The sequence below is a fragment of the Brassica oleracea genome, chromosome C2 (assembly GCF_000695525.1).
Source record: "Brassica oleracea var. oleracea cultivar TO1000 chromosome C2, BOL, whole genome shotgun sequence".
In the NCBI taxonomy this organism is placed as follows: Eukaryota; Viridiplantae; Streptophyta; class Magnoliopsida; order Brassicales; family Brassicaceae; genus Brassica; species Brassica oleracea.
Window position 1 is genome coordinate 9,358,978 of NC_027749.1, and position 15,447 is coordinate 9,374,424.

The 15,447-nt window shown below is 37.0% G+C and overlaps 1 protein-coding gene and 1 pseudogene across 2 annotated transcripts; both read right to left on the minus strand.

Annotated features, from left to right (window-relative positions):
* Positions 1–483: 483 nt before the first annotated feature.
* Positions 484–8,810, minus strand: LOC106326368 (annotated as a pseudogene).
* A 1,515-nt stretch (positions 8,811–10,325) lies between these two features.
* LOC106327606 (protein CHLOROPLAST IMPORT APPARATUS 2-like) lies at positions 10,326–13,434 on the minus strand. 2 transcript variants are annotated; one of them, XM_013765793.1, is made up of 3 exons: positions 11,864–13,434; positions 11,072–11,224; positions 10,326–10,596 (listed from the first exon to the last, which is right to left on the minus strand). In XM_013765793.1, the coding sequence occupies exons 1-3, from the start codon at positions 12,818–12,820 to the stop codon at positions 10,546–10,548; spliced, it is 1,161 nt and encodes a 386-aa protein (XP_013621247.1). In that variant the 5' UTR covers positions 12,821–13,434; the 3' UTR covers positions 10,326–10,545. The 2 variants fall into 2 exon arrangements, with proteins under 2 accessions (XP_013621247.1, XP_013621248.1); XM_013765794.1 differs by having other exon boundaries at positions 11,037–11,224.
* Between the last annotated feature and the right edge of the window lie 2,013 nt (positions 13,435–15,447).

Here is a 15,447-nt window from a genome sequence, read left to right on the forward strand (position 1 = left end):
ACTATTAATATTTATCAAAATTATTAAAAATAAAAGAATTCGATAATAGTAAAATAATAAAAAAATATTCCTTTTTAGTGTAACATTTGGTGTTGTGGTTGAAGACACAAAAAAATTTAGTGTTAAAACTACACTAAAATAGTGTGATTTTGACACTAAAATGGTGTAATGGGTTGGAGATGCCCTTACGGATTTTCAACGGTTTTATGACAAGAGAAGTGAAGAGTGCATTTAATTATAAATTTCCCTCCTTTTTTGTCTGGTTCTATATTCTGAACATCTTTTATATAAAAAAAGATAAGTACGCATACAAATATTAAGCTGAAATAAAAATCAAAATTAAAGGAGAAAAAGGAAAATTATTCCAACAATGCAGAAGAGTCTTATACTAGTAAAGAATCAAACAATAATAATAATAACCTGATTTAATCGAAATTAACAATTAAAAAAAAAACAAGAGACAAGTTATTTAGATAACTTTTCTTAAAGGAGCATATGATGATGGTTGTGTTGTTGCTGAGTAGCAGATGAAGGAGGAGCAGGAAGAGCAAGGAAAGCGTCACCAAATGGGCTAGAAGAAGAAGATGAAGGATTTGATGAGAAATAATGATGTTGCTGATGATAAGGTGAATAGTTGTTGTTGCTATATGGATTTTGATTATTCATTATCATCATTTGCTGCTGTGGCATTGCCATTTGAGCGTTGGTTGGTGGAGCCATGTTGTTAGACATGGCAAAAGGATCTTGTTGCATCCCAAACGAGTACGGGTTCAATGAGGCTGGTTCTCCGGTTGTAGCCGTGGCTCCAAATCCATAACCAGCATTGGTTAATTGGATCTGTCTTCTTGCTGTGTCGTCTTCGTAGAGACTATCCAGCAGAAGGTTGTCAAATCCTCCACCCTATAAACAGATATACCATGTGAGTTAAAAATAGAAAGTTTTCAAAATTGAATGAGAGACTTGCTAGTTTTGTTGCTATTGTAGGACGAGGGTTATTGTTATTGTTGTTGTTGTTGTTCTGTGGTGTGACTAATGCAAGCTCCCAACCACTTCCTCCAGCTTCTATTAAGCTTAGACTATTAGATGGGCCTGAAGTTTCATGTCCTGCTGGATATATGGCAAGAGCCAATGCGTTTTTTTCTTCTATCTCTGCGGCTTGAGGGTTTATTTCATTTAGACCCTGCACCAATCCAAGTTAAACGGTCATAACTTTTGGTTTTCGTAGCTTGACTATATGTATAGATGAAGATAATTAACCAGTAAATCATCAGTGTCTATCAATGGTGAAGGTTTAGCTTCTTCCTCTTCTTTCTCCTCTTGAGGCTCCTCTTGCTCTTCTTTAATAAGCGGCTGATCACTTTCCATGTTCTCGTTTTGGTTTTCATCTTCAGCAGGTTCTTCAGGCTGTTCTTCTTCTTGTGGTTCAGGCTCCTCCTCTTTTTCCTCATACTCCTGTTAATACAAACTATTAGGAAAGGGAATCATATAGATAATGATTACCTTTATGTTTCCATTTATCTTACATTATAGTTATGTTAAAGTTCTTATATTATCTAAGCTTAGACCATTTCCAATGTATTTCTCTATTTTTTTTCCTCTAAAATAGGAAAACTCTATAATAGAGATAAGTTTGTCTCCAATGTATTCATCTATTTCTTCTTCTAAAAAGAAATATTTTTGATATATTTTTTTCTAATTTTACAAATAGTACCTTTTATTTGTAAAAGTTGAAAACCAACCCAATTTAGTGTAACATTCATAAAATTATGATATTATTTACACATAATATTTTTATAGAAACTATTATGTAAATAAAAAGTATGATTATATATTTATATAAACAGTAAATTTTCACTAAAAATATTTATTTTGGTTATAATTGTTAAAGTAAAAAGTTAAAGGAACATTTTGTAAATAAAAAAGTATGCTTCTATTATAGAGGAATGCTATTTCTTCCTCTAAATATAGAGGTGAAAATAGCAATCTCTATTTTAGAAGGTTGGAGTGGTTTTATCTCTAAATGCTATTATAGAGGCAAATATAGAGGTGAGTTGGAGATGCTCTTAGGCCACGGTGGCTTTGTATATATACGTGTGTACATTGTTAAGATCAATATAGGTTTTCAGTTTATACTTTTATCACAAGTTTACATGGTATCAGAGCAATAAAAAAAATCTCTGTGACCTAAAAGTCTGTTGTTCAAGTTTCGAGTGTTGTTCTCACGTCTGAACAAACGCTCAAGTCATGGTCGACTCCGCCACCAAAAGTTCTACTTCTCAAGTTGAGCAGAATGTCAATAAATCAGGTCCGGACACTCTGTTTGCATCTGATAACCCCGGAGCCCTGATAACCTCTGTGATGTTCTCGGGTGACAACTATAATGAGTGGTCCACGTAGCTGACTAATGCTCTAAAAGCTAAACGAAAGTTAGGGTTTATTGATGGTACAATACCTAAACCATTAATAGATGATCCGAACTTTGAGCTCTGGTCGTCTGTGAATTATATGATCGTTGGGTGGATTCGTACGTCAATTGAAGCTCGTGTGCGGTCGACGGTCACCTTCATCTCAGATTCTCACAAGTTGTGGGAAAATATAAGAAAACGTTTCTCTGTGGGAAACAAAGTTCACATTCATTATCTAAAAGAACAACTTGCTGCGTGTAAGCAAGATGGTCAGTCTGTCATGGATTACTTCGGCCGATTAGCCAAGTTATGGGAAGAGTTGGATACCTTCAAGCCACTTCCGGCGTGTAGTTGCAGTGCGGCTGCTCGGTATGAACAAGAACGTGACGAAGAAAAGGTTCATCAATTTTTCATGGGTTTACATGAATCTCACTTTGGAGTTGTTTGTCAAAGTATTATTCCATCAGATTCTCCTATTGATCTTGGTGAAGCTTATGCTAAGATAGTACGGGAGGAGCAACGTCTTACCTCAACTAAGGAACGCGAAGCTCACACCAATGCTGTCGGGTTCGTCGCTAAGAAGGAACAATCTGAGCCTACTGGACAGTCTCGTCGCATTCCAAATTGTGCTCACTGTGGTCGACGAGGACATGACAAAGCAAATTGCTGGCAGTTGGTCGGGTTTCCAGATTGGTGGGAAGAAACACCACCAACTCGAGGTGACAATAGAGGACGACGAGGACGTCGTGGACGTGGTGGAGCTAGTTCAGATCGTAACAGAAACAACGGCGTCAGAGCTAACAATGCTCATGCTACCTCGTCAAACTCATCTACATTCCCTTCATTCACTGAGGAACAATGGAAAGTTTTAACTAAGATGGTTATGAGAAAGCAAAGTCATCTGATAAGTTAATTGGTAAGAAATACGGTGATCTCATCTTGGATACAGGGGCCTCTCACCACATGACGGGAGAACTCTCGTTTCTCAAGGATATTATCAGTATTCCACCGTGCCCAGTGGGGTTTGCAGATGGGAACAAAGCCTATCGACCCACACTGGCGTGTTTCAGTTGTCCAATAACATTACTTTGTCGAATGTGTTATTTGTTCCAAACTTAAACTGTTCTCTCATCTCAGTCTCCAAACTCCTACGTCAGACAAACTGCTTTGCCCTTCTAACAGATACGTTGTGTGTTTTACAGGATCGTTTCACGAGGACGCTGATTGGAGCAGGTGAAGAGAGAGGTGGGGTTTATTTCTTCAAGGATGTTATGGCTGCACGTGTTCAAGTCGCTGATAAGTCTCATAAGTCGGCTGATCAGTTTTTATGGCACCAACGGCTAGGACATCCCTCGTTTTCAGTGTTGGCGTTTTTACCTATGTTTTTAAATAAACCTGCTACTCAAAGTCCTTGTGACATTTGTTTTGAGGCTAAGCAGACTAGAGAAGTGTTTTATGAGAGTTTAAATAAAACTAAAGAGTGTTTTCAGCTAATTCTTGTGATATTTGGGGACCTTATTGCATTCAATCATCATCTGGAGCAGTATATTTCTTGACTATTGTTGATGATTACTCCAGATCAGTATGGACCTATCTTCTTCTGGAAAAATCTGAGGTTCGTACAGTCATTCAAAACTTCTGCCAAATGACTACAAAACAGTTCTCTAAAGATGTCAAGACTGTTCGTAATGACAACGGCACAGAATTTATGTGTCTGAGTCGTTTCTTTTGTGAGAATGGGATCATCCATCAAACCTCATGCGTTGTCACCCCTCAGCAGAATGGTCGTGTAGAGAGGAAACATCGTCATATTCTCAATGTCGCTAGCTCGTTATTGTTTCAAAGTAACTTGCCAATCAAGTTTTGGGGAGAATCCATCATGACTGCAACACATTTGATAAATCGCACGCCGTCTGCAGTCCTTCAACATCGCTCTCCTTATGAACTCTTCTATAACGAAAAGCCTAGTTATTCCCATTTTCGAGTCTTTGGGAGCTTATGTTTTGTTCACCATCGGAGTCGTGATAAAGTTAAATTTGGTAAATGAAGTCGACGATGTGTGTTTGTTGGCTATCCACATGCTCAAAAAGGTTGGAAGGTATTTGACCTAAGTACAGAGGAGTTCCTTATCTCTAGAGATGTGGTATTTTAAGAAAATGAGTTCCCATTCTCATCTCAACCTCGTGACTTGTCCATCACACAACCTGTTCTTGCACAATTCGACGAGGATTTGGAAATCCCAGTCCCTGTCTTTTCCGACGACAGGGGGAGTTCATCTCAGCCTGCAGTCTCTCTATCAGACACTGCCATCTCTACTGAACCCACATCTCACGATGTTCTGCAACCCGTCTTGAATCCAGACCACGTGTCTACCACTCTATCAGACATTTCCGTACCTGCTGTGACTCCTACGACTGCATCTCCGCGTTTAAATCCTCCACCTCTGCCATCTACTGTCGAAATTACTGAAGAAGTACTAGGCAGAGGTCAGCGTTCGAGATTGCCTTCAGTAAAACTCAGAGACTATGTTACCTACAATGCAGCTCGTCTTGAAGACCCTACTCTCGCTCTCTCCTGCTCTGCATCTTCGTCGTCTGAAACAATCCATGGTAACTGTCTCTATCCTCTAACTGATTATATCACTGATGAAAAGTTTTCACCTTCACATCAGGCCTTTCTTGCGGCGGTTACGGCTGCAGTCGAGCCAAAATACTACTCACAAGCTGCTAAAGATAAAATTTGGCGTGGTTCTATGAAAAACGAGATACTCGCACATGAAGAGAATGGTACTTGGGATATCGTCTTGCTTCCGCCTGGTAAAACATTGATTGGTTCTCGCTGGATATATAAGTACAAGTTTAACGCTGATGGAACTGTTGAGCGTCCTCAGTCACGTCTGGTTGTTATGGGCAACAACTAAGTCGAGGGCGGTGACTTTACTGAAACGTTTGCTCCTGTTGTTAAAATGGCTACTGTTCGTGGTCTTCTTGGTCTTGTCGCTGCAAAAGGTTGGGAATTCGTCAAATGGACGTACATAACGCTTTTCTTCATGGTGATCTCAATGAAGAAGTCTACATGCGCCTACCACCTGGTTTCACACACCCGGATCCTACCAAGGTGTGTCGTCTTCATAAGTCTTTATATGGTCTTCGTCAAGCTCCGCGTTGCTGGAACGAGAAACTCACAAAGTCTTTGCTTGAATACGGCTTTGAGCAATCATACGAAGACTATTCTTTGTTATGTACACAAAAGGATCTCAGGAACTTAGGGTACTTATTTATGTCGATGACCTTGTTCTTGCAAGCAATGATCTCGATCTTCTTACCAAGTTCAAGTCTTACTTAGGAAAGTGTTTTAAAATGAAGGACCTCGGCAGGCTCAAGTACTTTCTTGACATTGAGGTAGCTCGTTCCGAGGAAGGCATATTTATTTCTCAGACAAAATATGTGTTAGATATCATCTCCGATACTGGACTTCTTGGTTGCAAGCCAGTCACAATTCCGCTTGAACAATACCATAATCTGGCGGCTGATCAGAGTCTGGTCCTATCTGAAACCAAAGAAATATCGTCGCTTAGTTGGTCGGTTAGTGTATTTGTCTGTTACTCGACCGGAGTTATGTTACACTATTCATCTTCTTTCTCAGTTTATGAAACAGCCAAGAGAGGCTCACTGGTCCGCTGCTCTCCGGGTTGTTCGTTTTCTCAAAGGTTGTCCAGGCCAGGGAATCATTTTTCGCTCTAACAGTGACCTACAGGTTTCCGTTTACGTTGACGCAGATTGGAGTACTTGTCCAAAGTCTCGGCGGTCGTTGAGTGCATTTCTTGTTCTTCTTGGAGGATCGCCAATTCAGTGGAAGACTAAGAAACAAGGTACTGTTTCAATGTCGTCCGCTGAAGCAGAATACAGAGCAATGGCGTTAGCAACCAAAGAGATCAAGTGGATTATTCCACTGATGGCAGATCTAGGTGTTAAAGTGAAAACTCCAGTTGTTTTTCATTGTGATAGTAAAGCTGCCATACATATAGCTGCTAATCATGTCTTCCATGAACGCAATAAACACATCGAACGAGACTGTCACTACGTTCGGGATGCTGTTAAAGCTGGTCTCATCTCTACCATTCATGTCAGTACGAAGGATCAAATCGCAGATATTTTAACAAAGGCATTGGGTCGGCCGCAGTTTGAAGCTCCTTCTTTCAAGTTGGGTATTCAAGATCTTCACTCTCCAACCTGAAGGGGAGTATTAGGAAAGGGAATCCTATAGATAAGGATAACCTTTATGTTTCCATTTATCTTACATTATAGTTATGTTAAAGTTCCTATATTATCTAGGGCTTAGGCCACGATGGCTTTGTATATATACGTGTGTACATTGTGAAGATCAATACAGGTTTTCAGTTTATACTTTCATCACAAGTTTACACAAACATAGCAAAATGTCAAATCATGTGGAGAAATATGATGAGATGAAATTCATTTTTACCAGCTTTTTCTGTACAGAACCACTCTGAGGTGCTTCTTTAATGTACTCTTCCATTGTTGCAAGAAACGATGGAGGAGGCTGAAACAAGATCTTTTTGATAAGCACCAAGGAGTGAATTACACAACAGTTAAGAACTGAAACGTAGAACCAACCTGTCTTAATGTTGGGAACTGAAAATTCCTAGCGAGCTCTAGCCCTTGCAGTAATCATAAAACTCAGCAAGATTCTCAGCCTATGCAAAGAAAAACACCAAGAAGCAAAGCTTAACGTCTATGTAAACAATCTTAATGCATGTCAAAACGTAGGAATGAGACTGATTAAAAATAATTGCTTCACCTGTTGACCAGCCCGTTTGTATATGTTTAGAGCTTTAACTGCATCATGCCTTGTCATCTCAAAGAACTAAAGTGACACATAGAAATAAACATTCTTTGATTATAAAGCAAACAGAGAACCAAAAATGAGAAAATGAAACTTCTTTTTTTAAAAGAAAAACAAACCATGTCAACAAGGTTAATGATTCCATCATTGATAGCACAATAGATTTTGAAGCTTTCTTTAAGCACCAAAGCAAGAGCATACTGGATTAGATAGTTGCTATAAGCTGCTCCTTCAGGCTGCAAAACTGAAAACAAATAAGGAAGATATCTTCTCTAGCACGCAAACACAAAATAGTAAGAAAGCAAAGAGCGAAGTTTACTTGACATCCGATAAGCCGGAAAAGAAGCTGTTGCAAAGCAGGTAACTGTTCTAACAGATCTTCACCAGACAACATCCTTGTTCTATGCGTCTACATAACAAATTGAAACACAAAGGTTTGTAACAAAGTTGGACAGTTTCTTGATGATTAGAAGTGAGAAGATAAACCTTGGAAGCTGCACCTGAAGCTTTTGGCAAACGCTCTGCCTCTATATCATACTTTAAGACGCGATAACATTCAAGCCGCTCTTCAAGAAAAAGCGCGTATGTTCTAACCCAACCAGAGCAATCCCAAGCTACGTCAAAAATAATATGGTAAATCAAGAGATGATGAGATAAATGCATATCAGTGTTATAAAAATTGTCCTAGGCGGTAAACTCGGTTATAAGCTAAATGATTTTTTTTACAGTGATTTTTCTTATAAAATCGGTCTAGGTAGACGCATAGGCACTATAGAGTGTCTAATTACCGCCTAGCCATTTCTTGATATATAGAGAGAAATGGGGAATGATTCAGTTCACCAAGAGGACTTGTGTCGTCTTTGAAGTTAGAGATTCTGAGAATGTGTCTTCTGTGAGAGTAGTTTAGAAGCTCTTCTCTGAACGTAGGATCACCTTCTCTTAAAGTTCTGTGAATGACTATTAACACTCTGTACGTGTGTTTATCAAAACTAAACGCAAATATAAGATCTTGTTCAGAAGAAACTTGCAAAGCAAGAAAGAAAAGAACTTACAACCCAAGTGCGAGTTTTGGATAATCTCTTAGACAATGCATGAATACAGTAAGCAATATCTGCTCGTGGTTGTATCACAGATGTCGCTGAGAATATCTCTGCATAAACACAACCCGTCGTATGTTAAAGTTCTTGAATCATATCCAAATCTTGGAGTAGCAGAGGAAGCTTACTACGAACGTGACGTTCTTTGGGAGGAGACTCTACATGATTGGTTGCCTTGACGATCGCAATGTCTAGATCCTAATAATGTATAACGATCAAGAATCAAGAACATGCATAGATCATAACATATGTCAAGATCAGGAGAAAGAGACCTTGAATTCGCTGTTGACCTTAGCGAGACCAACGGTGGTGGAATCCTTGAGGGCTCCATAGGCTTTGCGTAAGCTCGTGAACGTTCCCATCTCGAGTTACACTTTTGTCTGAAAATCGAAATCTGGATCTTGAAATGGTACGTGGTGTGATATGATGATGAGAAAGAGAGAGAAAAATAAGCAGACTTTCTTCTTCCTCGCCCTCAAAACGTGCGTAACAGAATACTACTGATCCTGATTCTTGATCATTTCCTTTTTTTCAATAATTAATATATATTTTAGGACGTCAATCATGTCGTAGTCGCGAGATCATTACGGTGGCTCTGAGATGTTTATTATTATTATTTTGACGGTACTATCTTAAGTATCTTAAACAATGTAATTGTGTTAGTTTTTAAACAAAAATAACGAAACTAGCTTTTTAATTGGTTGATCAACTATTTGAAGGGAACGTCAAAAAAGGATTGAAACAAATGGTGTTTATATAACGCATTTTGTTAACTATATCAACGGCAGAATTTTTTTTGTTAACTAGGAGGGCTTTGGACTCTAGTCTCTCCCATGGCATGGAGTCAGCCTTTTTTTTTTTTTTTTACACTGGGAGTCAGCCTTTTCTAATACCATTTATAGTGTAAAACATTCTTCCCAACAGGTTTTGAGCTAAAAGCACAATAGTACCAACGACTGCACTTAAACCAACAGGCTTTACCAAGTTCGGTGGTATCAACGGCAGAGTTTGGAAAGGTTCTTAGAAATATCATGACTAGTGATTGAACATGTGGTAATGTTTAGATTCTGAAGTTGTAACGAATTGCTGAATTCTTGAAAACCGTATTTACAAACGAATCAGAACAATATATTTGTATAACATAACTTCAAGGTCAACTAACAAATCTGTAACATGTTGCTTTTGCTGCAACCGGTGCAACAATGGTTGAGATAACACCACTGTTTGTGCACCAATAAAAGTCCAGCACTTGTTTGGTCAGACGGTACATTTTATAGGATTAGGAAAATATATTTTTTCTAGATAAGTATATATTACTAAAAGGATAAAAAAATCGGATTTTGAAGTTGTTATAAATGTGTCTAACGGGTTGTAAAATTATTCATTCACATGATAATACACAAAGTCTAAAATGGTATTTGTCTCAATATGTTTTGCTTTTTTTTTTCTCGAGTTTGATTTGCGTTTGTTAACAACCAGTTTTGTTAGGGAACCATGTGAAAAAAAGGAGACGAAGTAAGAAGCAGTTTCGACTTTTCTCAAGAACAACACTTCGAGAAAATATTTTCTAACCTCACTCTTTAACCTTCAGCTTGGTTATTTTCATTTGGTGGAAGCACCGTTATATGCGTCTTCGAAAAGATTAGCGTGTAACAATCTAAAAATCTTGACAAGATTTTTTTTTATTTTTTCAACCTGCGTCAACCATTCTTTATGGAGGACTCCATCCGGATCGATGAAGATCTCTTAGCTAACAGTGGTAGGTCCTTAGAGACACTAGTTAGTGTTGGTATGCAACTAGGTGTCTGGACAAGAACATTGGCTGGTTCTACATAAAATAATTGGCCCGCATATCATTTGGTTTTATTAGATTAGATTTGATTTCCCTCTTGTTTCATGCATAAATAACTTTGTATATAACCAACAATTTACCGTTGGTATATATTTATACAATGGCTTGAGTTCAACACATTTCTTATGCAAGCAAAAAACAAGAGAAAAAATTATTCGTTTTGATCCCTCACTTTCTCTGAATTAAAATCTTCTTCATAATCCTTATTTAAGGAAGGAAAAAGTCTATACTATAAATCAAGGAACAAAATGAGGGTGACAAAATTTATAAAAAAACTAAGAAGGAAAAATAAAAGGAAGAATCTTGGCTAAGTTTTCCTTGTTATCTATCTTTGACAACGTGGAGGGCTTGCACTGGGCCTTCTCACGAATCGTCCCTGTTCCAATCCAATCACCAACCACAGAGAGAAGGTAACATTAATACTAGATTCATTGTCTTAATCAAGATCAAATGTATATCTCTAGCCCTTGAGTCTTTGACCCAATCCTTAAGTTATTACTTCCTTAGTTTGTTTCCACTAATTATGTATATATATCACTATTTTCTAGTTTTAGATGATAATTGTTATATTAACTAATTCAATTCACTCGGATGCGATAATTTTAGAACTAATGCACCAGTTCCCATTGGAACTCCGCGGCTAAGCGTGTGTGTCACAAAAAAAAACTAATTCAATTTACATTCTGGTTCGGTTTGGTAATTTTTTTCGGTTTGTTAGTTAGTTTTAAAACATTAGTAATTAGAAGTATAAGCAATATGAATTGGTTAAAACCCGAGTGTAAACTATTAAATGATATCATGGATGGTAAAACCTACATGTTTTAACCACGCATTAAGGTGGGTGAAGATACCTTCACTCGAGGACGTTGATCTGCGTTGAGTTTTCGAACTTGGTATCTAATTTTCTTGGAGAAAAGCCGAGTTTGACGTTTCTCTTTGTACCTCAAAACACTTGCCTCTCGCACTCCATTGTCTCCGAACAAATCAATCTGAGCTAATCTGACCTGTCACAAAACCCATGTTCCACATTAGTTCACATGGACACATTTTCATTTCTGTTTTCTGAGACTTATGTGAATCTCACAAACCAATATATACACATATCTTTTATGCTAAAAGGAGTACGACTAAGACGGATATATACGAAACAAAATTTGAACCTCTTCGTTTATCTTGTACGTGAAAATTCACGTGCAATGTCTAAAGTCCACTTGAACAAATAAAAAGAAACCTTCTTTTCTCAACTGATAAAAAGCTGTTTTCCTCTTTTGAAATGATAAAAACAGCAAAAAGACCATCTAAAACAAAGTCAAATGTTTAATTATTCACATTTTCATAAGTACGTTACGGAAAAAAAAAAACTTTTCAGAAAATTTTAATATTCTCGTCAGAAACTTCCATAATTTCATCATAAAGTGACCGCTAATAAACTATACCAAATATTGATTATTTAAGAGCATTAAGACAAAACAAAAAACACACTCCCTTCAGACACAACGCTATAAGCTCCACTTGGCATCACACAACTAGTTATAACAGAAACACGTATTATCAGTTACGATAAACTAATTAATTAATTTTAAAAACCAATAAATAAATAAATCAAATTTTCAACGCCGAGAGAGGAAAGAGATGAGACATACATTGACGTCGGCTCCGGTAGCTTCCGATCCCAGAATCTCATCCGGAAACGGCGTCGCTTTATCAGACCAAGCTTCCAAAACGCCGTCGTAGTCGAGCTTCAGCATCGGATGGCCTGATCTCTCCTCCGTCTCTTCTTTACTCGATTCCGTCGACGCCGCCGCCGCAACTTTCTTCTTCTTCTTCTTGCTCTTCTTAACCTCCGTCTTCACATCATCGACGGTTTGGATTGGCGGCGAGATCTGATCGAAATCGACGGTGTGGATTCTCCACCGGTTAGCGTCGTTGTGGTCTCTGAGAGCGCTTCTCAGTCCAAGTCCCAGTGGGATATTTTCGGCGAATTTGAATCCTCTATTCATCGTCATGATCTGACTTAACCGGTTAATTCGACGGCCACGATTGATTCCCGGTTCGAGTTTCCCCATTATACTATCGATCCCCTCTTCAACTTCCTCACCGAGAATCGACCCCGCGTCGAACTCGTCGGAAAACTCAAACTGACTCACCTCCGACTCGTTGATACTCACGCCGGAGTTCACCTCTTTCTGATCGGAATATCTGGCTTGAATCGCCGGGAGAAAGAGAAAGTCCGGCTCCTCGATTGATTCAGAGAGTAGAAGCAGCTCAGCCTCGTCCTCGTCGAATCCGTAGAAGTGGGGATTCTGATGAGTTTTCTTGTGAGCGTACAAGTGGTTGATCGAGGAGGGAGAGAAGATGTTGGGATAAGCGGTGGAGAGAAGAGCCGCCGCTTCGTTGTAACTCTGGTTTGGTCGTTTCCGCTGCGTTCTTGGCTTTCTTGTCGAGATTGCGAGCGGGGAGTTTGAAGATTCGGTGATTGTTGATGACGGTGAAGCAGCTCTCGTTGTCGTGGTGGTTGAGCTCGACGGTGGCGATTTTAGTTTTTCTAACTCGAAGCTGTATGCGGCGGCGGAGCCGCCGCTGCTTAAGCAAGCCGACATTTCTTGGCCGAGGAAAAAAATAAGGCCGATGTTGAAAACCAAAACCAGTGTGTGTGCAAGTACACTGTAACACTGTTTATGTCCCTCTTTTGTTTATGAAATTGAGGAAAATGAAATTAAATATTCTGATTTAATATTTAAGATAGTAAAACACCTAAACCTTCTGTATAAATACAAAATTAAAGGGAATAAAAAGGTCAAAAACTTTACGTAAATAAGAAGAGGAAAGAAAGATTCTTATTAATGTTCGTCATATAAATAAAAAGCAGAGAAAGAAAGGAAAAAAAAAAACAATTGGAATCTGAGATTTTTGTGAAAACCAAAGAAACTGGCCAACGAGTGAAGTTTTACTGAAGGAACTCAATTGGTTAGTACAGAGGGGAAGAGAGATTGGAGGAGAAACAAGAATCACGAGATATATAACAAGAGAAGATTAGGGTTTTAGTGAAAGGTTAATAAGACAAACAAAAGAGCTCCGTAAATAAAATTTGTGAAGATTATTCTCACTGAGATGTGGAGAAACAGAGAGAAGAGAGTGGTGGAAGAAGAAGACGAGAGAGTGAAGGGAGAGCATATGGTGAAGAAGGACAAGATAGCTCCCAATCGGCCGTTCTGGACTGTATGGGGTCTACTGCTGGTTTTTTTTTCTTTCACTTTTGTATATTTATTTATATAATATTTCCAAAAATTTACGATATTTCTTATCCATGAATACTCTCTCCCAGGATAAATTTTCTCTGTACTTTTACACGAAACTTTTATAAGGAAATTTAATTGCAAACGCTTAGCTTATCTAAATACCATTTCCTCAAATCTCTTAAAACTGTTATAATTCATGAGTCTTGGTGATTTGTTTCCCAATAAAACATTTAATCTATCCATTAGTTGAATCATTCTCTGCACTAATATCTAATAAATAAGAAACAAAAGATGCTAAACAAAGAAAAATATAAAAATGCCTAATACTATATGATTGTGCAAGGAAACTAGTTTTAAATTAAAAAGTAAATCTTTTCATAAATCTCTTTGTTTTATTGGTTGTTCTATTCCGATCTGATTATCTATCTAGTACCTCAAATTTCAATAATAAAATAACTCACCCAAAAAAAAAATTAGACAAGGTCACCTTATCCGTCGACGTGGCCAAATATTATTGGCTTTACTAGATTTTGTGATGACGTGGTTATTTAACTGATTGTCGTCGCCTGGTCGGAAAAGTTTTCACGTGTTTCTAAGAACCGACTTTACAAATTTGTGACCATTTTTGGTTTAAGGTTTTCGAATTTACTAATTTTTCATTGAGTACCCAGATTACTTACATCCATAATTTTTATTTTCTTACATCGATAATTTATTAGTCGAAAAAACGTTTTTATTTTTTTGACAAATATTAGTCGAGAAAACTTATATCGATAATTCTTATCCATAGTTTAGCTTGTATCAGATGATGTTTCGATATATATGCATGATATTTTTGTTCTGAACGTGTATGCATTATAATTCTATTTTAGTCGTTGGATCATTTGATTCCAAGTACGTAGGTGAATCGTGATTGCTTATATAACATATTGCTGACGGGATTTTAACTTCAAATTTACATATGGTTTCTATAAAATAACAACAGCAAAATAATGGCCTTGCCCTTGAGATAAAAAATATTTTTCATTTGGTGATTTCAATTATTACTATAGTAAAATAATGGCTGTGGCCTAAGTGGCATGACTAGAAGAAAGCTTTTACAGTTTTGTCATAAAATGTTTAATATAGTGTTATAAATAATAATTACGTTTATATATTAATATATTTTCTTCTAAAAAGTGTGGAGAAAGGAAGTGGTGGGCTAGTGGATTGTGTATGTGAGAGGGAAAATGATTGGAACCTTTTTGGTATCATTTGAAGCAATTTGTGGCGAAATATAAACCTACGTTTACCTCATTACGATCAATGACTTCTGATTAGATATGAGATTTTCTACCTTTTATATATATTTTCTTTGTCATGTTAGGATATACATATCCATTGTATACGTAGAGACAGCTATGATATCCACGAGTCATCCGTATATTATACTGTATTTAAACATTAACTAGATTTTGATCGGCGCTTATTTTCCTTTTTTTTTTCAATTGACAAATATTTAGTAAATGTCATATTTTATATATTTGTGTTTTATTTTATAAAAGACTTAAAATTTTTATCTTTTTTTATCGTGTTTCATTTTAAATGACTATTTATGTTTAAAAAATTAAACTTTATTTTTTTAATGAATTAAGTTAGTATAACTCTGATAAATTAATTTTATTATGTGATTAATATTTTTAATAAAAATAATTATATACTTTTAATAAAGATTTATACTTTTCAATGAAAAAACAATTTTTTTTATGAATGCTTAAATTATATTAAGAAAAGAAAAAAAATAATTAAGAATAGTTGAAAAAAAATTATTTGAACTTGGACTCAATGGCCCAAAGAAAAAAAAAATGTGAGAATTGGATCTGATTTCTTAGTCGGCCCAAATGGCCCAGAGAGATCTGATGTGGACAGTGGGTTGGATCCAAAAAAAATGGTCTAATATAGATGTGTTATTAATATTACTTGATTGCCCTTAATGAAACATGCAATGT

Coding starts and splice junctions, on each gene's coding strand:
- LOC106327606 (XM_013765793.1), bottom strand. CDS start 12,820: ATGTCGGCTTGCTTAAGCAGCGGCGGCTCCGCCGCCGCATACAGCTTC. Junction 11,225..11,863: donor CTACCGGAGCCGACGTCAAT/GTATGTCTCATC, acceptor GTTTTGTGACAG/GTCAGATTAGCTCAGATTGA. Junction 10,597..11,071: donor ATCAACGTCCTCGAGTGAAG/GTATCTTCACCC, acceptor GGATTGGAACAG/GGACGATTCGTGAGAAGGCC.